The sequence below is a fragment of the Electrophorus electricus genome, chromosome 1 (genome assembly GCF_041902795.1).
Source record: "Electrophorus electricus isolate QZ-2024a chromosome 1, ASM4190279v1, whole genome shotgun sequence".
Lineage (NCBI taxonomy): Eukaryota > Metazoa > Chordata > Actinopteri > Gymnotiformes > Gymnotidae > Electrophorus > Electrophorus electricus.
Window position 1 is genome coordinate 33,097,591 of NC_137497.1, and position 27,077 is coordinate 33,124,667.

General features: G+C 37.5%; 1 protein-coding gene across 3 annotated transcripts in view; it reads right to left on the reverse strand.

The window, feature by feature from the left end:
* ahrra (aryl-hydrocarbon receptor repressor a) overlaps nt 1-24,487 on the reverse strand; it is a 41,991-nt gene extending 17,504 nt beyond the window's left edge. The window contains exons 1-3 of one of the 3 annotated variants that reach the window (XM_027001123.3): nt 24,348-24,487; nt 23,861-23,950; nt 22,311-22,495 (exon numbers count right to left, since the gene is read on the reverse strand). In XM_027001123.3, the coding sequence (XP_026856924.1) occupies nt 22,311-22,495; nt 23,861-23,922 (247 nt within the window). In that variant the 5' untranslated portion in view covers nt 23,923-23,950; nt 24,348-24,487. Of the gene's footprint in view, nt 1-7,499; nt 7,675-22,310; nt 22,496-23,860; nt 23,951-24,347 lie in introns of those variants that run through there. The other 2 variants (XM_081715720.1, XM_081715725.1) reach the window with 2 other exon arrangements.
* Nucleotides 24,488-27,077: the final 2,590 nt, after the last annotated feature.

Consider the following 27,077-nt stretch of genomic DNA (forward strand, 5'->3'; position numbering starts at 1 on the left):
AGTGCCTACTAAGGCTGCTAATTACAGCTTAGGATGCTCCAAATCAAATGCTGAAGGAAAGGTCATTCTACTACAATTATGTGCTTGAAATGTGTAACTCCAAATGGTTTTTGTAACAACAGGCATCTGGCAGTATACCCTTGTCTATACAAGATTTTATGGCTCTGTCTGGGAGTATACTAACATCTATGAATGATACAGAAATCGGTAACAGTATGATTAAACAGCAATTTGCCAGATGCAGCAATCCTTAAAATGCATACTAAAGAACACAAAAAGGAGAGAAACTAATGCTTCCTGGACAATGGCCAACAGACTTAAAATACCCAGCTAAAATACCCACTTGGCAACTGCAATGTTTAGCCACACTGAAAGGACTGTCACCCAACACTGTAGGATGAGATGTCAATTTCTCATTAATGACCATCATGAATCAACTATGTAGATATGGATCAGTGCTCTCACTTGATCCCTCTTGAACTAGTGGACATTTAAAACCAAGCATGCACACTTTAATTACTGTTACAGGAACCTCCATATTTTGTGTTCTGCTGTGCTGAACCTCAGCCAAGGCCCAGTGATACCTCTGAATTCTGACTTTATTTGCAATCATTTGCACATGTATGATGAAAATAAAATTCATCATACGGGGGGAAAAAGTCATCCCAAGTTTCAGTCATTCCATCATCCATAGAGTATACCAAGATTTTTGCATGCATATTCAAACTGAGGTTTATTCCTACAAAAGAACAAAAGATCTCTTAATTTTTCTGAATTATAATGAATGAATAGATTGTGTACATAATAGTATCTTATAATATAATGGATCTGACAATAGTTGCAGTCTTGCTTTCATCCCTCTACAACCAGATGGAACAATTGTCACTTTCCCATCACATCTTTCATATTTACACATCAGTTCCACCCTTCTATCTTCTGTGCTACTGACCCTATGATACCCTACTATCCACCCTACTCCCCACCCTACTATACCATATTAACCACCTTACTATATTCTACTACTAGAACTACCATCCACTCTAATATATGCAGCTACACACCTTACTCACCCTACCATCCATTATTCTACCCACTATACAATCCACCCTATTATACCCTACTGCCAATTTTTGTACCCATTCTATTATCCTTCCTACTATTTTCCTCCCTACTCTCTACCCAATGATATAAATATATGTTATTTTTAACATAATCTAACTTTCCAGTTTAAGTACCTTACATACACAACAACTAATGGTAGCATTAGATTACATTTTGTTATTGATGAAAGTTTAATTTTATTCTTGAAATGTCCTTTTCAAGAAATTTCCTGTTTCAAGTTCTAAAACAAAGTAGCAATACAGTTCATCTCTCATCTCATCTCATCTCATCTCAACACTGTTCATCTCACATCTCATCTCAACACTGTTCATCTATCATCTCATCTCAACACTGTTCATCTCACATCTCATCTCAACACTGTTCATCTCTCATCTCATCTCAACACGGTTCATCTCTCATCTCATCTCATCTCATCTCAGCACAGCCCGTCTTTTGTCTCATCTCATCACATCTCATATATCTACTTTGTCCATTTCAGGTCACAGTAGCAATGAGGTGATCAGAGAACTCCACAGCCACTTCCTCCAGCTCCAGCTGGATGTCCCAGTGTTCCCACGCCAGCCAGATGTAATGTAATGTGATGCGTCCAGTGGGTATTTGAGTTACCCCAAGGTCTCTTTCCTGTCAGCCAGGCCTGGTATGTCTCCAAGTGACTAGGGTGCATGCTTAGCAGATAACTGAACCACCTCCACTGGCTGCTCTCATGGATGAGCAGCAGCTCTACTCTGAGCTCCTCCTGGTTAGCTGAGTTTCTCACCATAATCTTAGGATGAACAACACAGCTGCCATAAAGAAATTAACCATGGTTTCCTCAATAAGGGACTAGAGACAAATCTAAATCTCCAGTTCATACTCCTAGAGAGCTCATAGATAGCTTTGCACACAACATCAATGCTTCATTTTCCACATTTAGTTTTTTCACTTTGTTTTTAAATCTTTAAAAGCTTTAAAAACTTTTAATTGGCTATTAATTAACAGTTATTAATAATTAATTTGTGTTACTTATTTGTTTCTTTTCAGAGGTTTGTCTATTATTATGTTGTATGTAGTATGTATGGTGTAGTAGGGTATGTAGTATGAAAAATGTAGTAGGGTATGCAGTGTGTAAAATATTGTAGGGTAAGTAGGCCAATATGCAATCTTCAACTTTTTTTTTTTTTTTTAGAAAATTGAACTAGGGTTTAAATTTATTGTTCTGGCTCCATGGTGACAGCATCACTCTGAGTACATTATTGTTTCTGTAGCCACCCAGGGCTTTGCGGCTGATGTTACAGGCGATTGACTTCACAGGATCTCTGGCTGACTTTATCATTGCAGCTGTATCCTGATGCAGTTTTAAGGCCTAACCTTCAGCTGCCAACAGAGTGACCCACCTGCATTTGCAGAGAGAAAAGGCCTGGAACGCTGGCAAATACTCATGTTCTCAATGGGAGATTGAGAATGAGATTTAGACACCCCTCCTCGCCCCACGACAAGAATGGACCTCTTAATTCACATCTGTATTTAATTTCATCTATAACGGCTTTGAACTGCTGGTTAACAGTTGTTCCATAGTTTGTCATACTAACGTGTGCTGGGCAAAACATTAAAAGAGCCAATTAGATGTAAGAGCTTTCATGTGAGTCTCAAAAGATGTATATTATAATGAGAATTTGTTTCTGTAACACATTTCCTATCGATTTCTGAAGAAATTAACATGTTTTGGTGACTTTCTAGAAAGCAGAATACTGTGGTGCGCAGGTCTGGATCTATCCTATAAAAGTCTGGATCTAAACCTACACAGTTCAGGATCTACACACACACAGGTCTGTATTTGTACATATATACAGGCCTCGATCTGCATCCATACAGATTTGGATTTAAACTTACTACAGTTCTTGGGTATGCACCCATACACATCAGCTGTAAAGAATGTTGCATAGTGAACTGTTTTTTTTTTTTAATAGACTTTAACATGTTTGAAAGTTACAAAGTTACAAAGATCAATTTAAAGCTTCCTTGCCTACTCTTCATAACATCTTAAACTTCAGGCAAAGAAGCAAACACCTCCTAACAGCATTCTTGCAGCGTGTGGACACCTGGACTGATGAGACTGCTGATTAAAGATTGTTCATTTAAAATTAGACTGCTCCTCAGCTGTCTATACTTGTGCATTAATAAACATTCTTTAACCTTTTAAAGAAAGCAGGGATGATTTTTAACAAGACCTTTAAATACTACGATAGACTTGTCTACAGAAAACAGGTTAAACTAGTTTTTCATGTTCTCCAGCACACTATGAAGAATCAGCATCCCTCTTCATCATTGTGACAGTTTTGAATTTTGTACTGCAGTATGTGAAAAAAATGTGATGACATTTACATGAGTTTCATTGTAAAACATGTAGCTAAGCAGGTAACACATGACCCTATGGCATTCAAGAGTTAGTACTTGGCCAACACAGAGCACACACCGCTCACTACCTGCATGGAGTCACTAAAGTGCCTTTCTTAATGGGAAAGCAGAACATGTACGGGCGGGGCCACAGCGTGCAAAAATGTGATGAAACTGCTGCATTTTTAATTGTGTGATTTGGAGCTAGATTGGCAATTATAGGAGTATAACTAACATATAATCAGAGACACTGGCCAAGTTATTTCCACAATACCTGATCACTGTATTTGATTGCTTAATTTTTGCACATTGGGCTTGAAATAAGTTGATTTAAAATTTGAAATTAATTGAAAAGGACTTGTGCAAAGCAATTGAAATGAATGCTTACGATATAAAATGAGTCTTATAGTTTTAAAATGCAGTGATTATAAAGCTACTGTTTTCAGATTTGCCAAATCTAAAATATTTCAAGTGAAGTTAGCGATGATACATTAGTCCTAGATTCTGAAATATCTCTATGTTATAGCTTTTGTTCTCAAGGGGTTTCCAAACTGTCTGAAAGGTGGGGAGAAAATCATGATAATCTCATGTGTACAAAGTGTAGCCTTTTATGTGACTGGTAAATCTAACTTGTAAATCTAACTTGTAATTTTTTCTTTAGCTATTTGAGAATGCTTTGGTTCATATTCTCAGAGTAGGTTTAAGACATGTAATCTCACACTTCTACAATCAATAATTTAAATAGCAGAAATTATTTAGAAATGATCCTTCTGCTGCACCTGTACATTTTTTTCAGCAAATGTAAAAATGATCTCTGTACACACATACACCTCATTATGGCAGAGCTAAGCAGAGATATGAAAGTACACAAAGTAATACTCTACTGGATAGTGAAACTGGATAGTGAAACTGCATACTGAAACATATGTGATTCACTAATGCATACTGAAACATATTTGATTCATTACTGCATGCTGAAACATATGTGATCCATAATGTGTTTTCAAAACATGTATTTCTGGAATATAATGAAATTCAGTATAAAAGCATGAGGTTGACAGAACTTGATTATGACTTCAAAGGCCATATATTCAATCCCAGTCAATTCTTGTTATTAGGGTGCCCCTAAGCAAATAATTGAATGCCTTATAGTTCCAGGGGAAGGCCTACTATAAGTCACTTTGAGCATCGAATCTAGCTGAAACTAAACTGTCTAGTCTCACAAGCTGAGGGATCAAGCTGCCAGTTATTTCCTTGCACATATCACCAATCATATAATATCAGGGAAGCTTTCCCTTTCAGTTAATGTGGGGGTGGGGCCTTTGAATGTTGGCATCACCACCTACCTAAATGTGCCTTATAATTGCCAGAAGTACTTGATTTGCCCAAGTCATTCTCCAGAACATTCTCCTTCCAAACCAGCAGGGGCAAGTCCAAAGCTGACAGTTTAGGATCAGTTTGCATTTCACTTTTAATTTCCAAACAGATTTCATATCCAAGTGTAGTTCTCTAAAAGACTATAAGTAGCAGTTATTTGAGATGCATAAAGTTTTGTACATACCCACATATCTGTGGTGATCCAATGGAACAGCATTAATGATTGATCATTGCTTCTGAAACTCACTTTGCTCATACTGACCTTGTGATGAATATGCAGATTAGCCCTGTGCCATGAAAAGGTCAATCCCTGTCCTCTCCTAAAGGGCATAAATGACTCTGGGAAGATTTCAGTCCCTCTGAATAGACAAATGGATGTAATGAAACAGAAATTGCTCATTGCTAAATAATGAAATAAAAAATCTTTGTTGAGGTAAGGCTATGCTTTCCTGGGGCTTCTATATTATTCTGTTCTGACTAAGATAAACAAGACCAATGAGCAAGTGGGTAGCTACACAACATCTCTCCACTGAATTCACAGCCCCAGGTACTCACCACTGAATGGCAGGCCTACACCTGCAAAGGTCTGGATACTCAGGGACTAAGTACGGTTAAGGCCCACAATTACTTCTAATGACATGTATAGTGTTCGAATGGAAATACAAGAGCAATATCCTCAGGGGTTTTCACTGCTGGCAGTTTCTGCTTTCATGAGAACAACGTTTTTGGAGGGATAAAGAAAAAAAAACAGCAAGCAAAAGTGCCTACAACAGCTATTTATCTATTATGTTAGGGTAAACTGACGCTCGAAATATTATATGTTATGATTGTTCCCTGATAATGGCTGCAAAGCAGAATCCATAGAAAACACTCCAGGAAATCATACAAGGCTCAGTGTTACTGACTGGTCCCTTTTCCTCTCTCTGCAAATGTAGGAGACCAGCAGTAAGATACACTGAACACCATCAAAGCATAGAGCAGCACCTGTGTAAACAGCACCCTGCTCGTAATTGCCATATAAATGAGTGGAGCTGAACGTGGAATTAAATTCAGAGAACAAATGAATGCTAGGATACGACACATGCATGTTTTAAGTGATTACTGATTTTAATCGTACCAATTACTTGCAAAATGAACCAATTGATGTGGACATTCCATGTAGCACTCAGAGGAGCAGCGTAGTGTCTCCTTGGTGCTTGGCAAGAGTTATGGAAAGGCTGAGAGAAATGACTAAATGGGTAAACTTTGTAAACTGCTGCAGAGTTATGCTTCACTATATAATTGATTAGCATGTAAGTGTGTTGTAGGTCCAAGTATTTTTGGGGTCAGTATAAAAGCAGAATATCATGGGGCAATACCTTTGTTACATTACTGTGACAACACATGTTTGTATTACTGTGGCAACAAGTCCCTATACTACTATGGCAACAATTCTCGACATTACTATGTAGTGTGTGTGCATGTTTGTATGTGTCAGTGTGTGCATGTGTTTATGCGTCTGTGTGAACCTGTGTCTATGTATCTTTGTGTGCATGTGCGTGTGTGTACATGTGTGTGTGTTGGTGTCCATGTGTGTATGTATCTGTGTGTACCTGTGTGTATCTGTGTATAAATGTATGTTTGTGTCTGTGGGTGAACGTATGTATGTGTCTGTGTGTGCATATGTGTATGCGTGTGTGTGTATGCACATGTGTGCATCTGTGCATGCATGTGTATATGTCTTTGTGTGCATGTGTTTGATACTCTGCATCATCTGCTTCCCCGGCTATTAATGCAGCGATTGGCAGAGAGCCCTGCGGACATCTTCTGTGAAAGCAAGTTTTGCACCTCTAAAGACTACAGAACTGCAGAGGTATATGAGTCTTGGGTACAATCAAACATTTACTGTGTTATGAAGACCATCTGTGGCCCTAAAATTACAGTAACACTGCTTATAACGGCTTATGGTACGTTCTTCCAGAAAGATCTCATTTGAATTTTAGAGAAAGCTGAGACCTTTAAACACACAAAAGATGTTCCCCTTCCCCTTAAACGCCACCTGAATTTGCTAGGACCTACAGGTTTATGGTTGGACTTTTTTGAGAGTTTTATTTCAAGGAAAACTACCAAGACTGCTGTTGCTCCACAGCAAAATCAGACTGCTAGGATGGACCTTCTGGTGCACAATGGAGCTAATAACCTTGATGACTTTGATGTGTGTTTCAGAGCAGAGTGAAACGCTCTTTTTTTTTTTTTGGAATAGGAAATATCTTTAATTCAGAATGTGGAGGATTGCTACTAGCACTGGTCTCAAACACACTTAAAATATTAATCTCTACAACTATCCTGGCTCTAACTACCCTGGCTCACATATGTAGTATATCATTTAACGAAAACTATACACATATACACTACTATATACAGTTTTATTTATATGTAGCATTCACAAACAGATCAAAATTACATAGGCCAAATATACAAGACAGTGTGGTTCCTCTTTACCACATCCTACCCATGTTAAAGACATAGTGTTTAGAAACAGTTGGACATTAACACCAAAGGTGGCAGCATCGGATCTCTATGCATGTAGTCCCACCACTGTGAGCAACAGCTAGAAAAAGAGGAAAACAAACAAATCTGCAACTCACCCCACCGGCCCATTCAGAATGAGAAAACTTGAGGAGTGAGGCACAAAGCCCAATGCTCACAAAATCTATGAATTCAAATGAGGTCAGGCTTGAATTTAATGGATAAGTGTTGATCAGGGCTGCTATATTATGAAGAATAGGATACCAACAGTCCTGGTAGTGACACATCCACTGGGAGTGGTCATCCCCACCGCTTTGCTTTATAACTGTCCTATTATATCACATTGCATCATGAAACGCACTCTTTGATACCCTCTGACACTCTTTGACCCCTTTTTTCTCCCCTTAACAGTGAAGAACTGCTGAAGTGGTGAAATAAAATCATTAGGCAGTTAATAGAATCGTTGAATGTTTTCTAGATTTACTTTGTGTGTGAGAATGTTTTGTAAAAAAAATCTTGTGATCATGATTTTATTATTTATCTCTATTTACTTTTTATCTCTGTAGTATGACAAGCATGTCTTTTTTATGTGGTTTTCCTAGTCTTAGTCTCAGTATCTGTGCATGTGTAAAAGTCGGTGTACACAGAGGAAGTCCCCTGTCATTTTTGCAGGGCTGGTCTCCTGTGCGCCATTCGACAGATCGTTTTCATAACCACTTCTCTGAGGTCAGCTCCTTGTCTGCTGCAGTCACGCAATCCCCCTCCCTCCTCCCCCGCTAATACCACACACACACACACACACACACACACACACACACACACACACACACACACACACACACACACACACACACTCTAAAAGAGACAGTGCACACTTTTATTTCCAGACAGCCTATAACACTGCCTGCTAAGCCAAACAGCCTGCTTGTAATGGTGTCTCTTTCTCTTTCTCTTTACACACCAACGCAGGACAGCAGGAACATCACAGGCATGACTAACTAGGACCATGCCTAAATATACACAGGGAGGTTTTGGACAGCACTGCCAATAAGACAGGTGTAAACATAGAGAGACTAATCTTGTGGGGTACAGAGGTATTCTTTGTTGTTGTAAATGACATATAATTCTTTGTATGTAGTGTTGAATGTTGTATTGTAATTATTGCAGCATTACAGCAAGGATTTTCATCGAGCAAGATGACAGCTGAGTAGAGTAGACATCAGAGTGTTAAAATAAGCTTGATGTTATTATGTTGTCTAGAATTAGTTAAACTCAGTTCTCTGATAACTAACTAGCATAACATGAAGAAGAGACATAGGTTGAGTAGCTCACTTACAGTTTTCCTCTCTAACACAGTTCTCTCCAATAACACAGACTTCCTCTCTAACACAGTTTTCCTAACACAGGTGTCCTCTCTATCACAGTTTTGCCCTCTATCAGATATCCTCTCTAACACATTTTTGCTCTCTAAGTTTTCCTCACTAACATAGTTTTCTACTCCAACACAGATGTCTTCTCTAACACAGGTGTCTTCTCTAACACAGTTTAACCCTCCAGCAGTTTGCCTCTCCAACACAATTTTCCACTTTACACAGTTTTTGTCTCTAACAGATTCGTCAACTCTAATTTAAACCACATATATTGCTATCTGCAAATGCATGGTTTAAAAATGATAATTATTATTGCTAGTTAAAATTTGACTGCACAGTATTTGCCACAGTTGAAAGCTGTAAAATGTTTTGTAGTATAGTATGTCAGTAATATATTTAGCAGTATCATTTATTCAATATTATTTATTTAATCTTAATAAGATTATGACATGTGATGTTCTGGCATATAGTAGTCAGGACTGCATAAACAGATAAACACTTTACTTTGGACCATTTTGGACCAAATATACTTCTTGGCCACTTTATTAGATACACCTGCTCTTTCCCAATTGAAGCTTCCCTGTGTGGAAATTAGACATGTGACCCTGGAGTTTCATAAAATCAGGTGATCAAGTTTTGTTGTGACCAGTTCAAGTGTCATTGGTGTTTAAGGGAAACAGAAAAGCAAATCTCCAGTGGGAAAAAGAGCACAAAAACTGCATCACTAAGCAGTAGAAAACCATCGGCTGGTCAGATGAATCCAGATTTCTGTTGCATTATGTTGATGAAAGGGTCAGAATTTGGCAAAGCAGAATGAATCAATGAGCCCTTCCTGTCAGGTGTCAACAGTTCGGGTTGGGGGAGGTGGAGTAATGGGGTGGGGAATGTTTTCTTGGAACACCCTGGGTTCTCTGACACGTGTGAATGGACATTTGGATAGTAGAGCCTACCTAAGCATTGTTGCTGACCAATTTAACCTCTTCATAATAGCTGTTTACCCTATGGCAGAAAGAAACTTTCAGCAAGACAGTGTACCATGCCACGAGGGTCAAATAGTCATGGATTGGTTTCAGGAACATGACAATGAGTATTGCTTGCTTGCCTGGCCTAGACATTCCCTAGATCTTAATCATATAGATCATCAAGGGGACCAGGTTGAATGGTTGAATGGGCTGTTCAGAGCATCTTAGTACTTCCATCTAATTTGCAGTAACTGTTAGAAGCTATCCTGTCCATATGGCCACAGATTCTTGCGGAACAATTTCCACACCTAGTGGAATCTATACCATGACGAATTGTTGCACTTCTGAGGGCCAAAGTAGGTCCAACATGCTACTAGATGGGAGTCTCGAATACACTGATTATAAATAATATAATATATAATGATAATATAAATACAAGGCTTATTCAGACTTATGCAAAACCATACTGCAACCAACTGCAAGGCATTATGCAATTAGGACTGAGCTGAAATTTCCCCAGCTACCATTCCTCTCTCTCTCTCTCTCTCTCTCTCTCTCTCTCTCTCTCTCTCTCTCTCTCTCTCTCTCTTTCTATATGCTCCTCTCCCTTTCACTTTATCTGTCTTCTCTGTTTCTTTCTCTCCTCTGCTGTTTCTCTTTAAATTAATCCTAGTGCAAAAAAAAAAGTTGCTCATAAATATTGGGACCGAACTACAAAGTGTCTGGAACTGCTTTTCCACTGAACACAAATACAGCAGCCAATTGTCCTCATTACTGTGGAATCAAATACCTGCATTCTTTGCTCAAATAAATAAAACTGGCTTCTCTCATTATTAAATACAACTTTCTTGTATATTTTTGGCTGATAAATCACCACTGACTATTATGCGAGCTTTAACAGAAGCCTTTCTGCACATATATAGCTTTAACTGTAGAAAACTGTGAGCTCAGCTGCTACACAATGCTATAATACATCAATTATTTTTTCTTAAGCCGTCTCTGGTTGCATTCATGGTAAAAGTGGAAGAGAAGGTGGATGCAGTAATCTGAGAGGTTTGCGTGTGAGCCGATGTTAGTGTCACATGTGGCTGTGTTAAGGCGCTTAATTGAATCCAAACTCTCCAGCATGGCAGGGCCAAAGCCTTACAGAACTGCTCTGCTGGGCCACTGGGCCTATAGCCATTGGAAATATTTCACTGCTAATTCTATTAGCTCTCCTTTTTCCTCCACAAAAAGTAGATAAAAATAAATTCTTTAAAAAACAGTAATTTACATAATGTCCAGTCTGAATAAGATCCTCTATTAATTCTTTCAAAAGGTGTCTTACACCTTTGTGAAAAAAGCACAACTAATGTGTTTTTGCTATTTGATACAATATTGTCTGTGACCAAAAACAAACAAACAAACATCCCCCCCCCACCCCCCACCCAACTTAATTCACATTTGGTACAAAATAGATAGGGATTTGTGTGTTTTAGAAGTATTGTTGCTTGACCTTTAGTCTAAAGAGTGTGGCTGTATTTTGTATGGTACATCTTTGCACATGACCTTACCTAACAGCTATGTTATGCTAACGGTTACGCTAATGGTTGCACTAATGTCTATGCTGCTCCTTAAAACACAAATGTAAAAGGGAAAAGGAGAAACAAATGATAAGACTTCCAGAGTTTATCCATCAATGAAAATTACTCATCTTAATGAAGTAGAAAATCATAAACAATAAATAAAAATACAGCAACAGTGAGTTAACTACAGTTAGAAGCTACAGAGTACAGACAAGACCTGAGAGCCAAATTAAATGTGATTTCTATGTTTACAGTTCACCTACATGTAACTAGGCGAACTGCAATTATGTAAGAGAATGAAGAGAGCTTAAACAGATGCTGGAATAGGGAGTTCAGTGTGGAAGCCCTGACTGTAAGTGTATGCCAGTTCAGTGTGGAAGCCCTGACTGTAAGTGTATGTCAGTTCAGTGTGGAAGCCCTGAATGTAAGTGTCTCCAGGGAGGGAGCTCCGAACTTCTTTTCTCCATGGTGTGATCTAAACAATGTACAGCCACATAAATCATTTCCCTATCTGAATAAGCGAGCATGCACACCCCCCTCCCCCCCACACACACACGCACAGAGCACTGGAATAAACCACTGATTCATTACATGTAGTAAACTTTGTTACACATAAATGCAAACATGTCATTTTTCTTTCATTTCACTCCTTCTCTTCTGTGTCCTTGTGTTACAGCAGTTCTGTAGTGCAAACAATCAAATCCTACACCTCTCTCTCTCGCTCTCATGTTCAACACTGTAAATGACCAAACTGCTCATGAGATCAGCTCCAGATATGCCTCCACTCAAACATTGTGTATGGTAGTGCTATTTAAATATCAGGGCCAGGGACACAGTACTGCCTGTAAGAGACAGAATATGTATTTTTAAGGAGGGGATAGACAAATATCTCATGAAAAAAATAACTTAATCTTTGGAGTGACACAATTATACCTTTGAAGACAGCTACATGTTGTATTTAAGTTGGCTAGCCTCCCCAATATCCACATCTGGCAAAAAGACTATCATGATTTAAAAGCAAGAGGAAAATAAACATTTTATATTAAAGGGTCTGTTGTTCAAAATAGGTATTAATTATTACAGCCTGAGAACTGTAATACATATTCAGAGTAGATATTCACATTTACTGCAGGGAACTATTTCAATTTGTGCATAAATTTGCAAGAATGCACATGGTATGTCATCAGCGTGTGCATAAATACATATGTCAATTTAGTTAAGGCCAAATATTTTTGAGATCATAACTGTAATAGTAAAATTAGGAATACAGATTTAACAAAACAGTCAACAATTTTTTATGATGTGGTTTGTGTGGCTCTACACTATCCTCACTGTACAGAAAGGTCATAGGTCATATGTTTGGGAGCCGTTGCGTGCGAAGGCCTGGCTGGTCTGTAGATTCACTAGCCTCCTAGAAGAGAGGCTGCCTCATCATGAATGTGTCCTTTGAGTGGTGGCAACCACGGATACACTGCATTTATGCTCTAATGGGGTGATGGAACTTCAAACAGAGCCGTCACTGTGAATTGGTGTTATTATGGTCTATCAAAACGGGCCAGCTTAGTCACGTCTATGGCCTCTGCTCCCCATGGCCTTAAATTACAGTGTTACTGTGTGAGTGAATGTTTGCAAGGGTTACTGGGGGGGGGGGGGGGTCTTTGAAATGGCAAACAATCCCCCAAAGACTCTTTATTAATATTGTTTAACCTCAAAACTGAAACTTCTATAGCAACATGCCCATAAAAATCTCATGGTTACTCTCTCCATCTGGGAAGCATCTGAATCCTGATTGGGAAGGACTGAGCAGTGGTGTATGTGTAATGCATATTTAAAAAGGGGCATCAGATGAAAACAAACCCTCACACCATTACACAGAGAATTTCTCACTCCGCACGCGAGGCTGTGATGGCGAAGCTCAGATACCAGCCAGGCATCGACAGCTGCAGAATATGAGCACTGCAGTCCACAAGAATCAACACAAACACCACACACACACACACATACACTCTCATATGACAAGCATATTTAAACATGATACCCAGGGCCATATACACAAAGCTTGGCATTAAATTCCTGTGTGTTTGGTTTGTGTGGGGTGGTATTTAGCTTTTCGTGGGGATCAAATGCAGGGAATTACTTGATATTATGATGTTATGGAGAAATTTTGCAGTGTAAGGTTAGTGTTGGGAGATTAGGTGTATGCCTAACATTATTTAGGTACAGTAATACACAAATCAATGGAAACATGCCACAAAGGAGACCAAGATTCTCTCTCTCTGTCTGTGTATGTGTGAGGGTGGGGTGGGTGTGTGCGTTTGTGGGTGTGTAATGAGATAATGTTTCTTTGTTTCCAGTAACAGACAGAGAAGATAGTATTGACTGTCATTTCCACTTTTTATTTAGTGAGGCTAATAAATTAATCAGCCTCCCTATATAATCAGCTCATTAATTCATTTATTCATTCATTCATTCATTCTTTCATTGATTCCATTCCTCAGTTGTTCATATCATTTCATCACAATCTTCCATAAAATATGATCATTTCCTCACGAGTATTAAGTAGCTGAAGTTGGCAGTTACACTCCAAACCCTGAAAACCACCCACTTCCTTAGAAGAAGTATAGCTTTATCAGTTTGCAGAATTGAGAACTCAAAAAGATGTTATGATCTGCCATGACTGTATATGATATTGTTTTGACTGCAGTAGTTCTGGAATCTTTTCAGGAAGTCAGAGGAGGTTTTAGTCTTACAGTGCACTGTGACATGATGCACTATCTGGATTAATGTACAAGTGCTGAAATAATGAAATATTGTACATACATTACATTATGAACAGCAAATGCACTTGGTAATTAACAAATTTAACACATAAATACTTAAGTTGGAAATGAGAGAAAACATGAGACTCCTTAAGCAGAGTGGCTGTAACTGTGTAGTTTACTAGTAGCGAACATTAGTTCACAGAAATGGCAAAAATTAAGAACTAATCACACCCTCAAATAATATGAACACTAATATGTCTAAAAGTTTATTTTCTGATACTAATGTTAAGACACAAAATATTTTAACACATTGTTTTTTTTGTTGTTGTTTTTTTTATGGAAAAGGAATGCCTGCCAAGGTAACAATGGCTCCTACAGTCAGCTTTCTTAGCACTCACACCCAAAGGGATAGCCATGGAAAACAGTGCGGTGACCACTGTACCCCTAACAATATTGCAGAGACCACTGCAAGCAAAACAGTCTTGAGTGCTTCTTGTCCACCACTATACTTCACAGCGTACTGGTTTCTTCTATGCCTTACATTCTCTTCTTTTAGTCAAACCCACGTCCTGTGATTATGGCTTTGTGGTGGTTTGCAGTGATGTTTAGCAGATTACAGGTACAAACTATAACCTTCGGTGTTCTTTGACTTGGCAAAAGATGAAGGATAAATGGAATGAAAAAAAAAGAAGTCGTGAATATTTGCTGAAGACTAACTTATATGAACTTAAGATAAAATGAAAATAGAAATGCACTTCTACTACATTTCATGTTTGTAAGAAACACGAATATAATTTAGGTGTTATTTTTGTTTTTTTTCTTTTTTTCCTTCTCTGTTCTTACTCTTCTTCCAAACCACTTGGTCTCTGAGTGGTATTTTTTGTTGACCAGTAATACCATGGGAAGACTTCCTCTCTCACCCAGATCAGTTATGCACTGTGATGTCATTAAATGCTGCAAAGTGTGTCAGACCTTTGCAGATATCCAGCTGCAGTAGGGGCTCAGTGAGGACCTTCTGTTTACTGCAGAACACTTAAGATATACCTTCCTCTGTTATGCTGCAGGCAATGAGGTCCCCTGCCAAGAAGTAGTCACGCAATGGGCTGGAAGAAGCGGAGCATTCATTACCCAGCACAACTGTCCTCTGCCACTTCACATTCAGCGCAATTACTCCCTTATGAGACTGGAAACCACCCCACCCCCCAGACAGACAGACACAAACACACACACACACACACATACACACACACACACACACACACACACACACAAATCTCCCGCGAATGTGCTTTGATTATTTTGATTATTTTTTTGGTTTTGTTTTTCCTCACTGTCTCATATGGTCTTGTACACATGCACAAACCCCTTTTGGAAAAAATGAGTGAAGGATAACATTCTATGAAAAAGCAAAACAGCATGAATAACTAAGGAGGACAAATCTCTCACATCATCCTATTTTGTAAACTCCTGGAAATCATTAAGAGACACACTATACCATGCACTAACTCCAATCTGCACATGGTGATATTTATTTTTTTTTTATTAGAATATAGTATGATGTGGTAAATAGAAGCTAATTTGGCATTGTAAACCTGATACTGTATTTATTCTTAAATTGATCTCATGAAGGCCATGAAAGCTTGTTTGAAGATTAGATTGATCCTAATATTCAGATCTCCAATTAAATGATAATATCAAGTCCATGAATACTACAGCTATATGAGCCTTATATGGCAAATACTGTTTTTTTTGCCCCCTGTAGAGTGAGAAGGAATGGATTTTCTTATGCAGAGCACAAGAAACACCAATTCTATTCCTCCTAATATATTACAGGTCTTCAGGTCTACAGCTTAATAAAAGTAACCATAAATTTGTATGTCCTACTGACAATATTTAAAATGTTTATTTAAATAAATCACTCCACTGTCTCTACATATACCTTGTCCATATCAATAACTGATATCCATATCAATAACTCAAGTGGAACAAAAGGTTACTGAAGAAGGTAATTATCCGAGGACAATATTTTATTTATCTTGATATAATGAACATATGAAGATTAAATTCAGCTTCTCACATATATGTGACTACAAAAGTAATGAACAGTTTTAAGCAGTGCACTTCTTCTCAAAACTTATTGGTGTTCTACATAGAGTCCTGACCAGAAGTCCCTCATGGAAGTTCATGAATACAGTCTTTGTATTGTTCACATACCAGTCTGACTCATGGTTTGATGTTGTTGTTACATTTAGCTAGTCTATATTAGAGTGGAATCAATACCATCAAATTAAAGTTTGATATGCCAAACCTTGGAAAATAGATGGTTTAAACACTGTGGATGATTCACTATTATGTGAAATTGGTCACAGTGGTCTGAAACAAACTTGTCCATCTGTGAACAGGGCAAGTTGTTTTCTTCTGAAATGATCCAAGTGAATTTTTTATGCTGAGATTGTCATTTTTGGTTAGAACCAGTTGTATGAGTTCGACATATTTAAAAATTAGATGCCGTACTCACCCTTCCAAAAGTGATCATATTTGATTTTTTCTCACACCCAACCAGAGGCTTGGAGTTTGCAGTTGTCGCACAGTATATATGTATAATAAAAAAAAAAAAAGCATATATATATATATATATATATATATATATATATATATATATATATATATATATATATATATATATATATATATATATATATAATTTTACAATTCAGTGTCATGGCCCAGAGTTTTATGAAAGATAGTGGTATGGTAAAGGAAAGTGTATTTAATGCAGCTGACATACACTGTATGTCCATTCATAACATCCCACAACTGCATTAAAATGTCTTTGAAAGCGTAATTGCATTCTGTATCTTAAACACACAATCCAAACACAGCCAGTTGAAATTCAGATGCAAATTATGAGATTTTCAAATATTTGTCTTTAATACATTTGTCAAACTGAGAGTTGGTGGTTATTTGCTTTACAATATAATCTATCTGACGTAGTTTAATTTAAAATAACCAGACAGATTATTATTAACCAATTCAAAGTCAATGTGAAGTTAGTGTAAAACCAGTGTAATGGAACCAAAACAAGTTTAAGGCCAGTGTATGAAACTGACACCATGTAATGCAAACCTGTTCTCTCCCTATCAGTGTGCCTATCACTCACACTGCCTGCCATCTCTTCATCTGTGCCATGTGGTGTAGATTACTGGCATAGGGTCAAAGAACAAGATCCAAATGACATTAAAGAATCCAACCCACTGGAGGGCGCTTAGTATCAAAGCAAACAAAGAAATAAACTGAGGTTGGAGGTTATTGTTCTTCATCCATCTTTAGGAGCACCTAAGATAAAGAGTAGCTCCTGCAGCTAATTTCAAATAGCAACTGATTTCTCATTCCTGATTATAGACCGATTCTTTTTTATTTTAAACTGAAAGAAACAAATATAAATGGAACTTATTTATCATATTTAACATATTTAACCTTTAACATATTTACTATTTCAACGGCTTCCTGTCTAGTAAAATTAACTAGAAAATTAACTATTTCTATTGTTACAATATTTAAGGAAACTGTCACAGTTCAGTCTTATTTAATCTCCTAGTCCTTTCAAATAAACCCAAAACCTGAACATTTTAGTTGATGTCACATGGATGTAATGTCACTCTAAAATGAGATATAGGATCACTGAGGTTCAATGACACATCCATGTCTCTTAATTAAACACAGTAGATGCTTCCTCTAATGCCCAGTGATGTTTCAGATGGTGCAAGTGTACGTCACCTCTCATAGCAGGTCAGCTAGTCGACAGCAGCACTGCCTGTGGTGAATCTACAAATTAGTGTCAGTGCGTTCATCGTAAGCAGTAGTGTCAGTGACCATGCAACACTCCCATGCCACACATGACCAACTCCACTCAATTCACAGCTGGTCTTTGGCACAGATTTGTAGGGACCTAGGCACTATAGAAACACAATAGGCATGCAGATTAATTCTGCACTGTTGATCACTGCTCACCAATGCTAAGACCTTTACATAACCAAATTATTATTATTATTATTTATTTTATTTTTTATTTTTTTTTTGCAGTGCAAATTGTCTAACTAGGTAGGAACAAAAAGATTGCATAGCAGATGTTGCATAAAAATCTGTCTTAGCACATGATGCATATACCACACTTTTTAAAAGCAAAAAAGCAATTCTCTCTTCTGGAATGACCTAACTTAAAATCTTGAAATTTTTACTGAAAATAATTGGATGGTGCCAAACTCTTAAAGATCCTGAAAGTCGCTAAAATTGAATAGCTATGAGTTTTGTACATGTCAAAATCAAACTGCTCAGAACCCACGGTAGTTTCCATATCAAGATGTATAACTTACAGACTTTTTTTGGGGCACAGATTACTAAATGTGAATAGCCTCCAACCACTGAACAAATCATTATTATATGACAGCAGCATTCTTATATGTTTAACAAAGATGTTTTTACACAGCAACAAAACAACCATCAGCGCCTTACGAGACCAAACAGTTTTTCCCCCACACAAATAGTGGAAATCCTGCATCCAGAATAAGCACTTTCATATCAAGTGAGGACAAGAGTCCATAGCCTGACAGAAGGCCTTTGAAAGCGGACCCCTGTCTGAGTTGTGACGTGTGAATTACGTGTGCCTGCCACATGTTCTGCTTCCTGTGGCGATTTTTCTTCCTTTTTCAGGGTCCTGGTTCTGAGCCCAGGATTTTAACAGGCTCCACCCCTCTGTGTTCTTTCCTCCTTGTGTAAGAGAGTTACGGTAAGGCCGTAGATGAAACAAGGTGCCCTGCAGGGCATTAAACTCTCATGCAGATATCATGTTTAAAGTGAAGACTTAAAGGATATGGAGGGTGCTGATATCTAAAGACTAAGTTTAGTTAAAGACAGTTAACAGGCCAGGACTCTCTGTTACTACTATATATTTCTTAATTTGCATATCATTGTATGCAAATGCTGTTCTTTACATGACACTCCCAATACAAGTAAGCAAACAATTCACTTGCAAAATATGTGTAGCATATGAGCTAAAGTGAAGCTTGAGTTTTATACACTGGGAATGAACCATCTACCCAACATAGATTGACACTATGGAGCCACAGACAGTTTGCCTGGATAAACATACAGGTGGTCAAAAACAATGACATAGCAACTGCCAGACACAAAGCAGACATAAAGTAACAGTACTGTATGTAGAGGCCTAGGGGAAAATTTTCTACATTCCTGGATACCAGGGATGCATCAGACCAGTCACTGATAACACATGGTCCCTAAAATCCTCTTAATATTCCTTAATACTACTTTGACAAACACACTGTACTGTGTACTATATGTTCTAGCACACAAATATTGCCAGTGTGTTAAAGTGGAAGACACTTATCTCAGCCACTGCTTCTTCTGGTGAGCTGGACTCCATGAGTTCTCTTAAAAATTCTAACAGACCCAACTGATACACTAACAAAGACCCATGGTAACTCCAGCTCTGCTTAGTGGAAGTTCCACTGATTCCTTTGCAGCACTACAAACTGATTTAGGACCATGATCCCAGAGGCTCTGTTTACTGGTTTCCTCCTCAGACCTGGCATGACAGAACTACAGCTATAACCACAATGCAGAAGCAGAAACAACTAAACTATTATGACACTGATAATGCAAATCCTAGCACTGAATAATAAGAAGCCATCTCTGTAATTGTCAGCTTCATAATTGCCTGCATCAGTGTACTGAACTACAGGTGTTAAGGGACCCAGCTGAATGTACCTCTAGTATCAATCCCCCAAATGCGTGTGTTTCATGACTCTACATCTTGGTAGTGCATTTAGAACTGTGCTTAATCACACCAAACAGCCTTTTTAATCTTTAGCAGGCCTGTTTTGCAAAAAAAAAAGAAGAGAGAAATGAATATGTATTTCAGTACTGGTGAATAGCTAACATTGGCATTTAATGTTAGTGAAGAGTGCATGTGGATCATTGAATTATGCAAGGCCATATGGAATGTTGTTGGGAATTACACATTTTTGTTTAGGTATGACTTTGTTAAACTTTATGTGTTGCTTAAAGAGAGAAACCAGTTTTTTCCCGAACAACTTATTATTGTGCTATGTGCTATTCAGCTGTTTAGGCCAGATACCTGTTTCTATTAAATAGTACCCGGCACTCCAAAGAACAACATGAAGGCAATTAAAGCAAAGACTAAACCCCAGAGTAAATATTTCAGGGCTAATTAGTGCCATCATTGGATGGTACCAAAACCACGGACACAGATTAAGATATATGACACTGAAAGGAAATAGACACCTAAAGTTTAAAGAGGCACTTTCTGGGTTATTGCCTCAGCAGGTTAAAGTGTGCTAAATGATTTGATTTATTCCAGACTGATGTTGATTTCGTGATGTTGATTCCATGTAACCCCTTGGAAGTAACTCATGTTAAGTAATTCAACCTAAAGCAAATCTCTAGTGCATCACTAACAGCAGACACAGATTTTTTTTTAAAGTGCTTGGTGTATAAATATCCTTTTATATATAAGAGGGATATTCTGACAATCTTATCAACACTCAGGTAATATCATATTATCAAACCAGACAATGTGCAGTATTAAATGTAAATCTCTCTCTCTCTTTCTCTCTCTCTCTCTCTCTCTCTCCCCAGACCCTCTAGTGGTGAAGGCAAAATGTGACACATTTAATAAGATTAGACATTCATTGTACTTAACCACAAAATGTTTAGTATGTGAATGTATGTGAATAATATAGGTATATTACATGTTTATTAATGCTTTGTAATGTCAAAGACTGTGCTTTGTTTCATCACTGGATTTATTTTTACATCAACAAATGCATTCTATGTAAATTTATGTTTATGTTTATGATAATCTGCATTTATCACAACATTTTCTGAGAAATACATGTTAAGGCACAAGTATACCTTCTCAGAGTAAGAGGGTTATAGATTAATGTGTGTCTTATTTTTCTCTGGGGGAACTGATCTTTGATCTGATACAACTGATGAGGATCAGATGAGATGCTGGAGATATCCATAAATATCTATATATAGATATCTTATGAACCATAACAAACATGTTAAGATAATGTTCCAACAAAAGTATAGGCAGCTGTGCCAATGAACAGAACCAGAATGATCTAAATCTGTTGCTTTTTGTCTTGACAAAATGTTACGCCTGTTGCACTGGACTAATTGTTACCTTCTCCTTAGATAATCTTTCATACAGAGAGGTTAGCTATAACCAGGGTATGAACTATATAGCTATAAACAGGGTATAAACTAAATATATATATATATATATATATATATATATATATATATATATATATATATATATATATATATATATATATATATATATATATATATATATATATATATATATTCACTCACAGTGTTTGAATTTAATTCCCTCACTGTATTTCCACAATGATCATATTTGGAGATGCTACATTGCAAAAAAACAAAAAAAACAATTTCTATCTGTAGTACCTAATAAAGAGAAACTTCCATAGCAGGTGTTTAAGCAGGAGACCCCCGCTGAGGTCCAATCTGACCATCGCAAATAGCCTTACACTGAGCTTAAATCTCTTTATGAGGGTATATAAAATCCTTTACAAATCAATCCTCTGTGGATGTGGAGACACAAAGCCATAAAAGCCACTGAAGCTTCTGATGAATTAATATTAAATGTATGAAATCAATGGCAAAATAGTTTTTGCTTACAGCTTGTTTTAAATGCAGTATAATCTGACACCTACTGTAGAATCACCTTGTGTACACAAACAGTGATTTCTTTTATCTGTAGTTTTGCAGTTTTAATTTTTTTTTAAATTTTACATTGAATTGAGTCAAGACTACAGTTTAAAAACTAGCTACAAATAGTGAATTTGGGTAATTTGAAAAAGAAAAGCAAACATTTTATCTAATTGTCAAAAATAATATGCTTGACATGCTTACAGTTTATATTACAATACTGCAGAGTGTATCCTGAACATTCACCTCCGACATCATCCAGCTACTCTTTGGAAATGCTTCTTAACCAAGACTCTACAATACAAATCTACAACTCTACAGAAGTTAAGTTTTCTCAAAATCCTTATATAAATATGTCTTTTCTAAGATTAATTTAAATAAACTGAACATGTATTTCCATTTATCTCATTTGCATAAATGCTAGTAATTGAGTTTTGAGGTGTACACAGACATTGTGTGCATTGTTTAAAAAAGTGGAAGTCCTACCCTGGAAGAAACTCTTGACGCGTAGGTAACTGACACTGAGTCGCAGCACAGACAGCTTGTCCAGTTTGGAGATGATTTCGGGCGAGAAGGGCAGCAAGCTCGCCAGTCGATCTAACTCTGCGTTCAGACGATCCCGGTGCCGCTTCGACGGGTTGGACTTCTCTGTCACTGGGGCTGGTTTTCTGCTTTAGGGAACAGAATACAGAGTAGTTTCGTCTGAAATACGGATACTTTATCACCCTGTACATTTGCAGGCTAATTTTGGTGGATAATGTTAAATAATGGTAAAGCTCAGCTTGGGTCAGGACTGAAGAGTTACACTGATCCTAAGTGAATAGTCCTAATAATGTTAATAACTGCCTGCATTCAGAGAAAACTTCCACTAGCCCTACAACAGGTGTTTCATTTGAGGTTTCTGTATCCAGTCCCGTGTGCAACAGTACACAGACAGACTAGTTGGCTACGTTTTAGCTCCTGTTAGTCTATGCTGTGGTTTAGGAGTCTGATTTCTGTCAGCAAAGCCCAACTGTAGGAAACCACAGCTTTAAATAAACCCAGCCTAAAGCTGTGGACCCCACAGCCAGTTGGCTCAAATAAAATGGCACATATGATCCTTCAATAAAATAGCACATATGAGGTTTCAATAACATAGCATATAAACGTTCAAATAAAGGCAATTATGCAAATGATTAACATTCAAATTATTAGGTTTTAGTAGCTTGCTGTGACTGAATGAACTTGGATGTGGTGTCACTAAAGGTTATTAGTATCATACTGTTAATATGATGGTTAATAAAGTGAACTAAGGGAATTTCAACAGATTTCAGTACATAGTGTAAATTTCTAAATTAAATATTTAAATGTATGCATAGATAAAATATTTAAACCTATCACAGTTGTTCTTGAACATGAACATGTGTTTTTTTCATTTACTACAGGAAGACAACAAAACCTGTCTTAGTCATGTGCAAGCAATAATTAAATCAATAAATTCCCCATTTCCTGCTACTCTGCTTCATCAATGAACTTCATCCTCTCTTCTCTTGTTTCCTTGGGTTCCACCTGAGCAATTTAGTGTATTCAATAACAACCCTAATTGCAATAATAATAATAATAATAATAATAATGTATTGCTATATGATTAATTTGATCTGTTTACGTTTGAAAAGTGTAAACAGAAACACACCATACTCTTAACAATCTTTTTGTTGCTAACAGAACTACTGCTCTCTCCACGGGCAATGGATTTTGTCACTCAAGTCTTCTGTATCAGCGTTGGACTATAATCATATTAAAAACTAGTTCCAAAATAGTGTTGTCATATTTGCATAGCATAAAAGCATGTAAAGTATGTGTATGCAAGAACTATCCATGTCAACGTATGAACTATCCGTGTCTCGTATCACGGTAGTCTATCCAACATTAGCTGAGATAGAATGCCACTATAAGAGGTTTCTTTAAAGTCATTAGGAGGTCATTAGGCAACTTCGATTTATCAGCAATTCGCCAACAATTTCTCCCAGAGATTAAATACATATAAAACACGTAACTGTTTCTGTACAGGCTTCCTCCGCTTCCGTCCGGCATACATGCAGTCCCCAGGTGGTATCATGTTGCGCTCCGTGTAGGTAACAGGTGCGCTAAAACAATTATATGGAAGATACATCAAAGTTTTCATCAAAATTAATTTTAAGAGGTGAGCAGTTCACTTTTTTTTTTAATTAACTTTTAGAAAATGAGTTTCACGTCGTCAATATCACCGCTCACTCGGTTTATAACTACTGTATAGGCTGTATACAGTTTAAATTACATTAATAGCCATAAAACAATTAGCGTATACCGATTGTATGATCAAATGTTAAGTCATCGCTGAACCACGCTAGAGTTGTTTACGTACACGAGCCAATGGTTGAAATGCTCATAATTAACACTTATGATGCTGCCCATCCCATTTTAAAATAGATATTCTATAAATATTTATAAACTTTGTGTATCTGTAAATTCGTCAACTAAAATAAAACAATTAAAAACGCTTACCAGAGTCCGCCAGTATTTATTAGTTCCAGTATACAGAAAGTGTCATTCAAAGGAATAGAAGATTTAGCACATTAATGCCTTGAGCTGAATAAGTATTTGTTTATTCTCTTGTTTTAACTAAAGTCGATCAGTGCCCTAAATCGATGCTTTCATCAGTTTGCAAAGTTCGAGGCAGATGTGGTTGATGTTTTATACCCAAATGCGTCGACTTCTCTTCCTCGCGTTTCAGGTGACGGATTCCTCTGAATGACAAGCCGGTCTCTTCGCACGCAACTCTGTGCCTCACAAACCGTAAACACACGCACACACACACGCGCACACACACGCGCGCGCACACACACACACACACACACACACACACACACACACACACACACACACACACACACACACACTGGGCCGACCGAGGGGAGGGATTACACACAAAGCAGTCTGCTACAAATCTCTTCAGAAGTCGAAATCTTCTAGCAGTTCCGCGCGGTTGCTCCTGAAGTGCAGTGGATTGGATATGTAAAGGAGCCAAAAAAGGACAAAGGAATTTTGTGAACTGTGTTATCAGCGTCATCACCTGGAAATTAATGAAAGGAAAATGAACGATTTTACCCGATGCGGACGGCGCGTCTGGAGAGCTAATATGAAGCCCAACCCAAATTCTAGGCGTATGTATACCTTTGCACTCATAATATAAGACATCTTAAAATGTGTTTCCATTTCTTATCTACATAGTAGCTCTAAATTAGTAATCTTATGGCATTCCAAAAGAGGAATTTAGCGACAAACGATTTAGACTTTGGGTTTTTGGAACTAAATCCATGTAGACGTTTATGGTCGTCACGCATGCAATAAAATTGTGAAACTGTACCTACATACATTAATATTATGTGAATTGCCTTTGTCTTAAATATGAGTTGGAATTTGTTCGAATCTTGGTTTCTTTAAAGTGTAAATAACCGGTCTTTTGTTGAAATGCCGTGGAAACCTTTTCTGTGAATGTTGATGGTGTTACAATAAACACTGAAGTTGGACAAACCTTATTTGATCACATAATCTTGTTTTACTTTTGTTCTGTCTACTATTCCCATGCGTTCATAACTAAATGCACAACTACTTTCACAACTACTTCATAACTACTTTCACAACTAAAAAGAAAGAATGCATTAAGCATTAAGATGCCAATGAACGCTGACATTCGTATGCAGGCCTACTGTCTTCGAAATGAACAGCCATAAAGTCATACTGCAGCGATCCTCTCAGAAACACTACAGACCAGACATCGTAACCGCTGCAGAATTTCTCGAAGAGGAAGAGGAAATGACATTTAAAGCCACACTGTCTTTTTTTTTCATTTGGGTTTTATGGTATTTATTTACAATTAATCATACGGAAAGTTTTTTTAAAAAAAGATGGTTCATGAGCTTCCTGATCATTATGTTAAGGTGAATGTTTTCAGTTTCACATTAAACGTATGTGCACAAAATAAATAGACTTTAACAAAACAAAATGCTGCTTCAAGTTATTTGAGTTTTATTGCAAATAGGGTGACAACTCTGTTGTTTGAATCGATCTTTTGTGAGACCAACGGCACAAAGGATTGACAAATACTCTTAAAGGCTATGGCTAGCATTATTAACTTCATGGTGGATATGAAATAATGGGGAATTTCTTAGACTCTGTATTTAACAGGAGAAATACTCAACAACGCATTAATAATGCTATCAACCAGACCTCCCTAAAACAATATTTGATTTTTCCATGTATGCATTTTCTGTTTTGACCAATCACCCCTTTGCACTCCCAGCAGCCTGGATTGATTGTGGTCACCGAGATTAACACAGCATGTGTAGTTGAAGTTGATACATCAGTGTAGTGGCGGGCAAAGACCTAACAACCCTCATTCAATGGTACTTCAGCAGGGAGAGGAAGGACTGAATAAACAGCCAGTCCAGGGAAGTTCTCGGCCTTGTGGCTTAAACACCAGTACGTCTAAGTAGCTGGAGAAGTGCAAGCCTTTGCATGCAACCTTGTTTGTATTTAGTGTATATCCCACCAAACAGACATATCATGCAAACTTGTTTGTATTTAGTGTATACCCCACCAAACAGACATATCATGCAACCTTGTTTGTATTTAGTGTATACCCCACCAAACAGACATATCATGCAACCTTGTTTGTATTTAGTGTATACCCCACCAAACAGACATATCATCACATTTACTGCCAGATGGTAGCTTCAGTGAGTGCCTGGTATGAAAGAAGAATACAGGCCAACAGACATGCTCAAACACACACAGACACACACACACACACAGACACACACACACACACACACACACACACACACACACACACACACACACACACACACACACACACACACACACGTCGTGTGCTCAGAATTTGACCTCCATGTTACATAAAGACACAAGTAAAATACAGAGAACAGAAATATTAGACATAAAACAGAATACAGATATAATACAGGTATACTACAGACTGCAGATTATAATACAGAGTATAGATATAACAGTTAAAAAAGTATAGATGTAATGCTGACCTAAGACAGAGTACAGATATAATACATAACAGAAAGAAAGAAAGCAGACATGCCCCAATTAATTTCTGTTTACAAAGAGCTTTTATAAAGATTTTGATATATATAGCACAGAACTGTTTCTTAACGTCAGCTCCGTTGATACAACCTAGCTTCTGTTGTCTAATTCACCCAATTC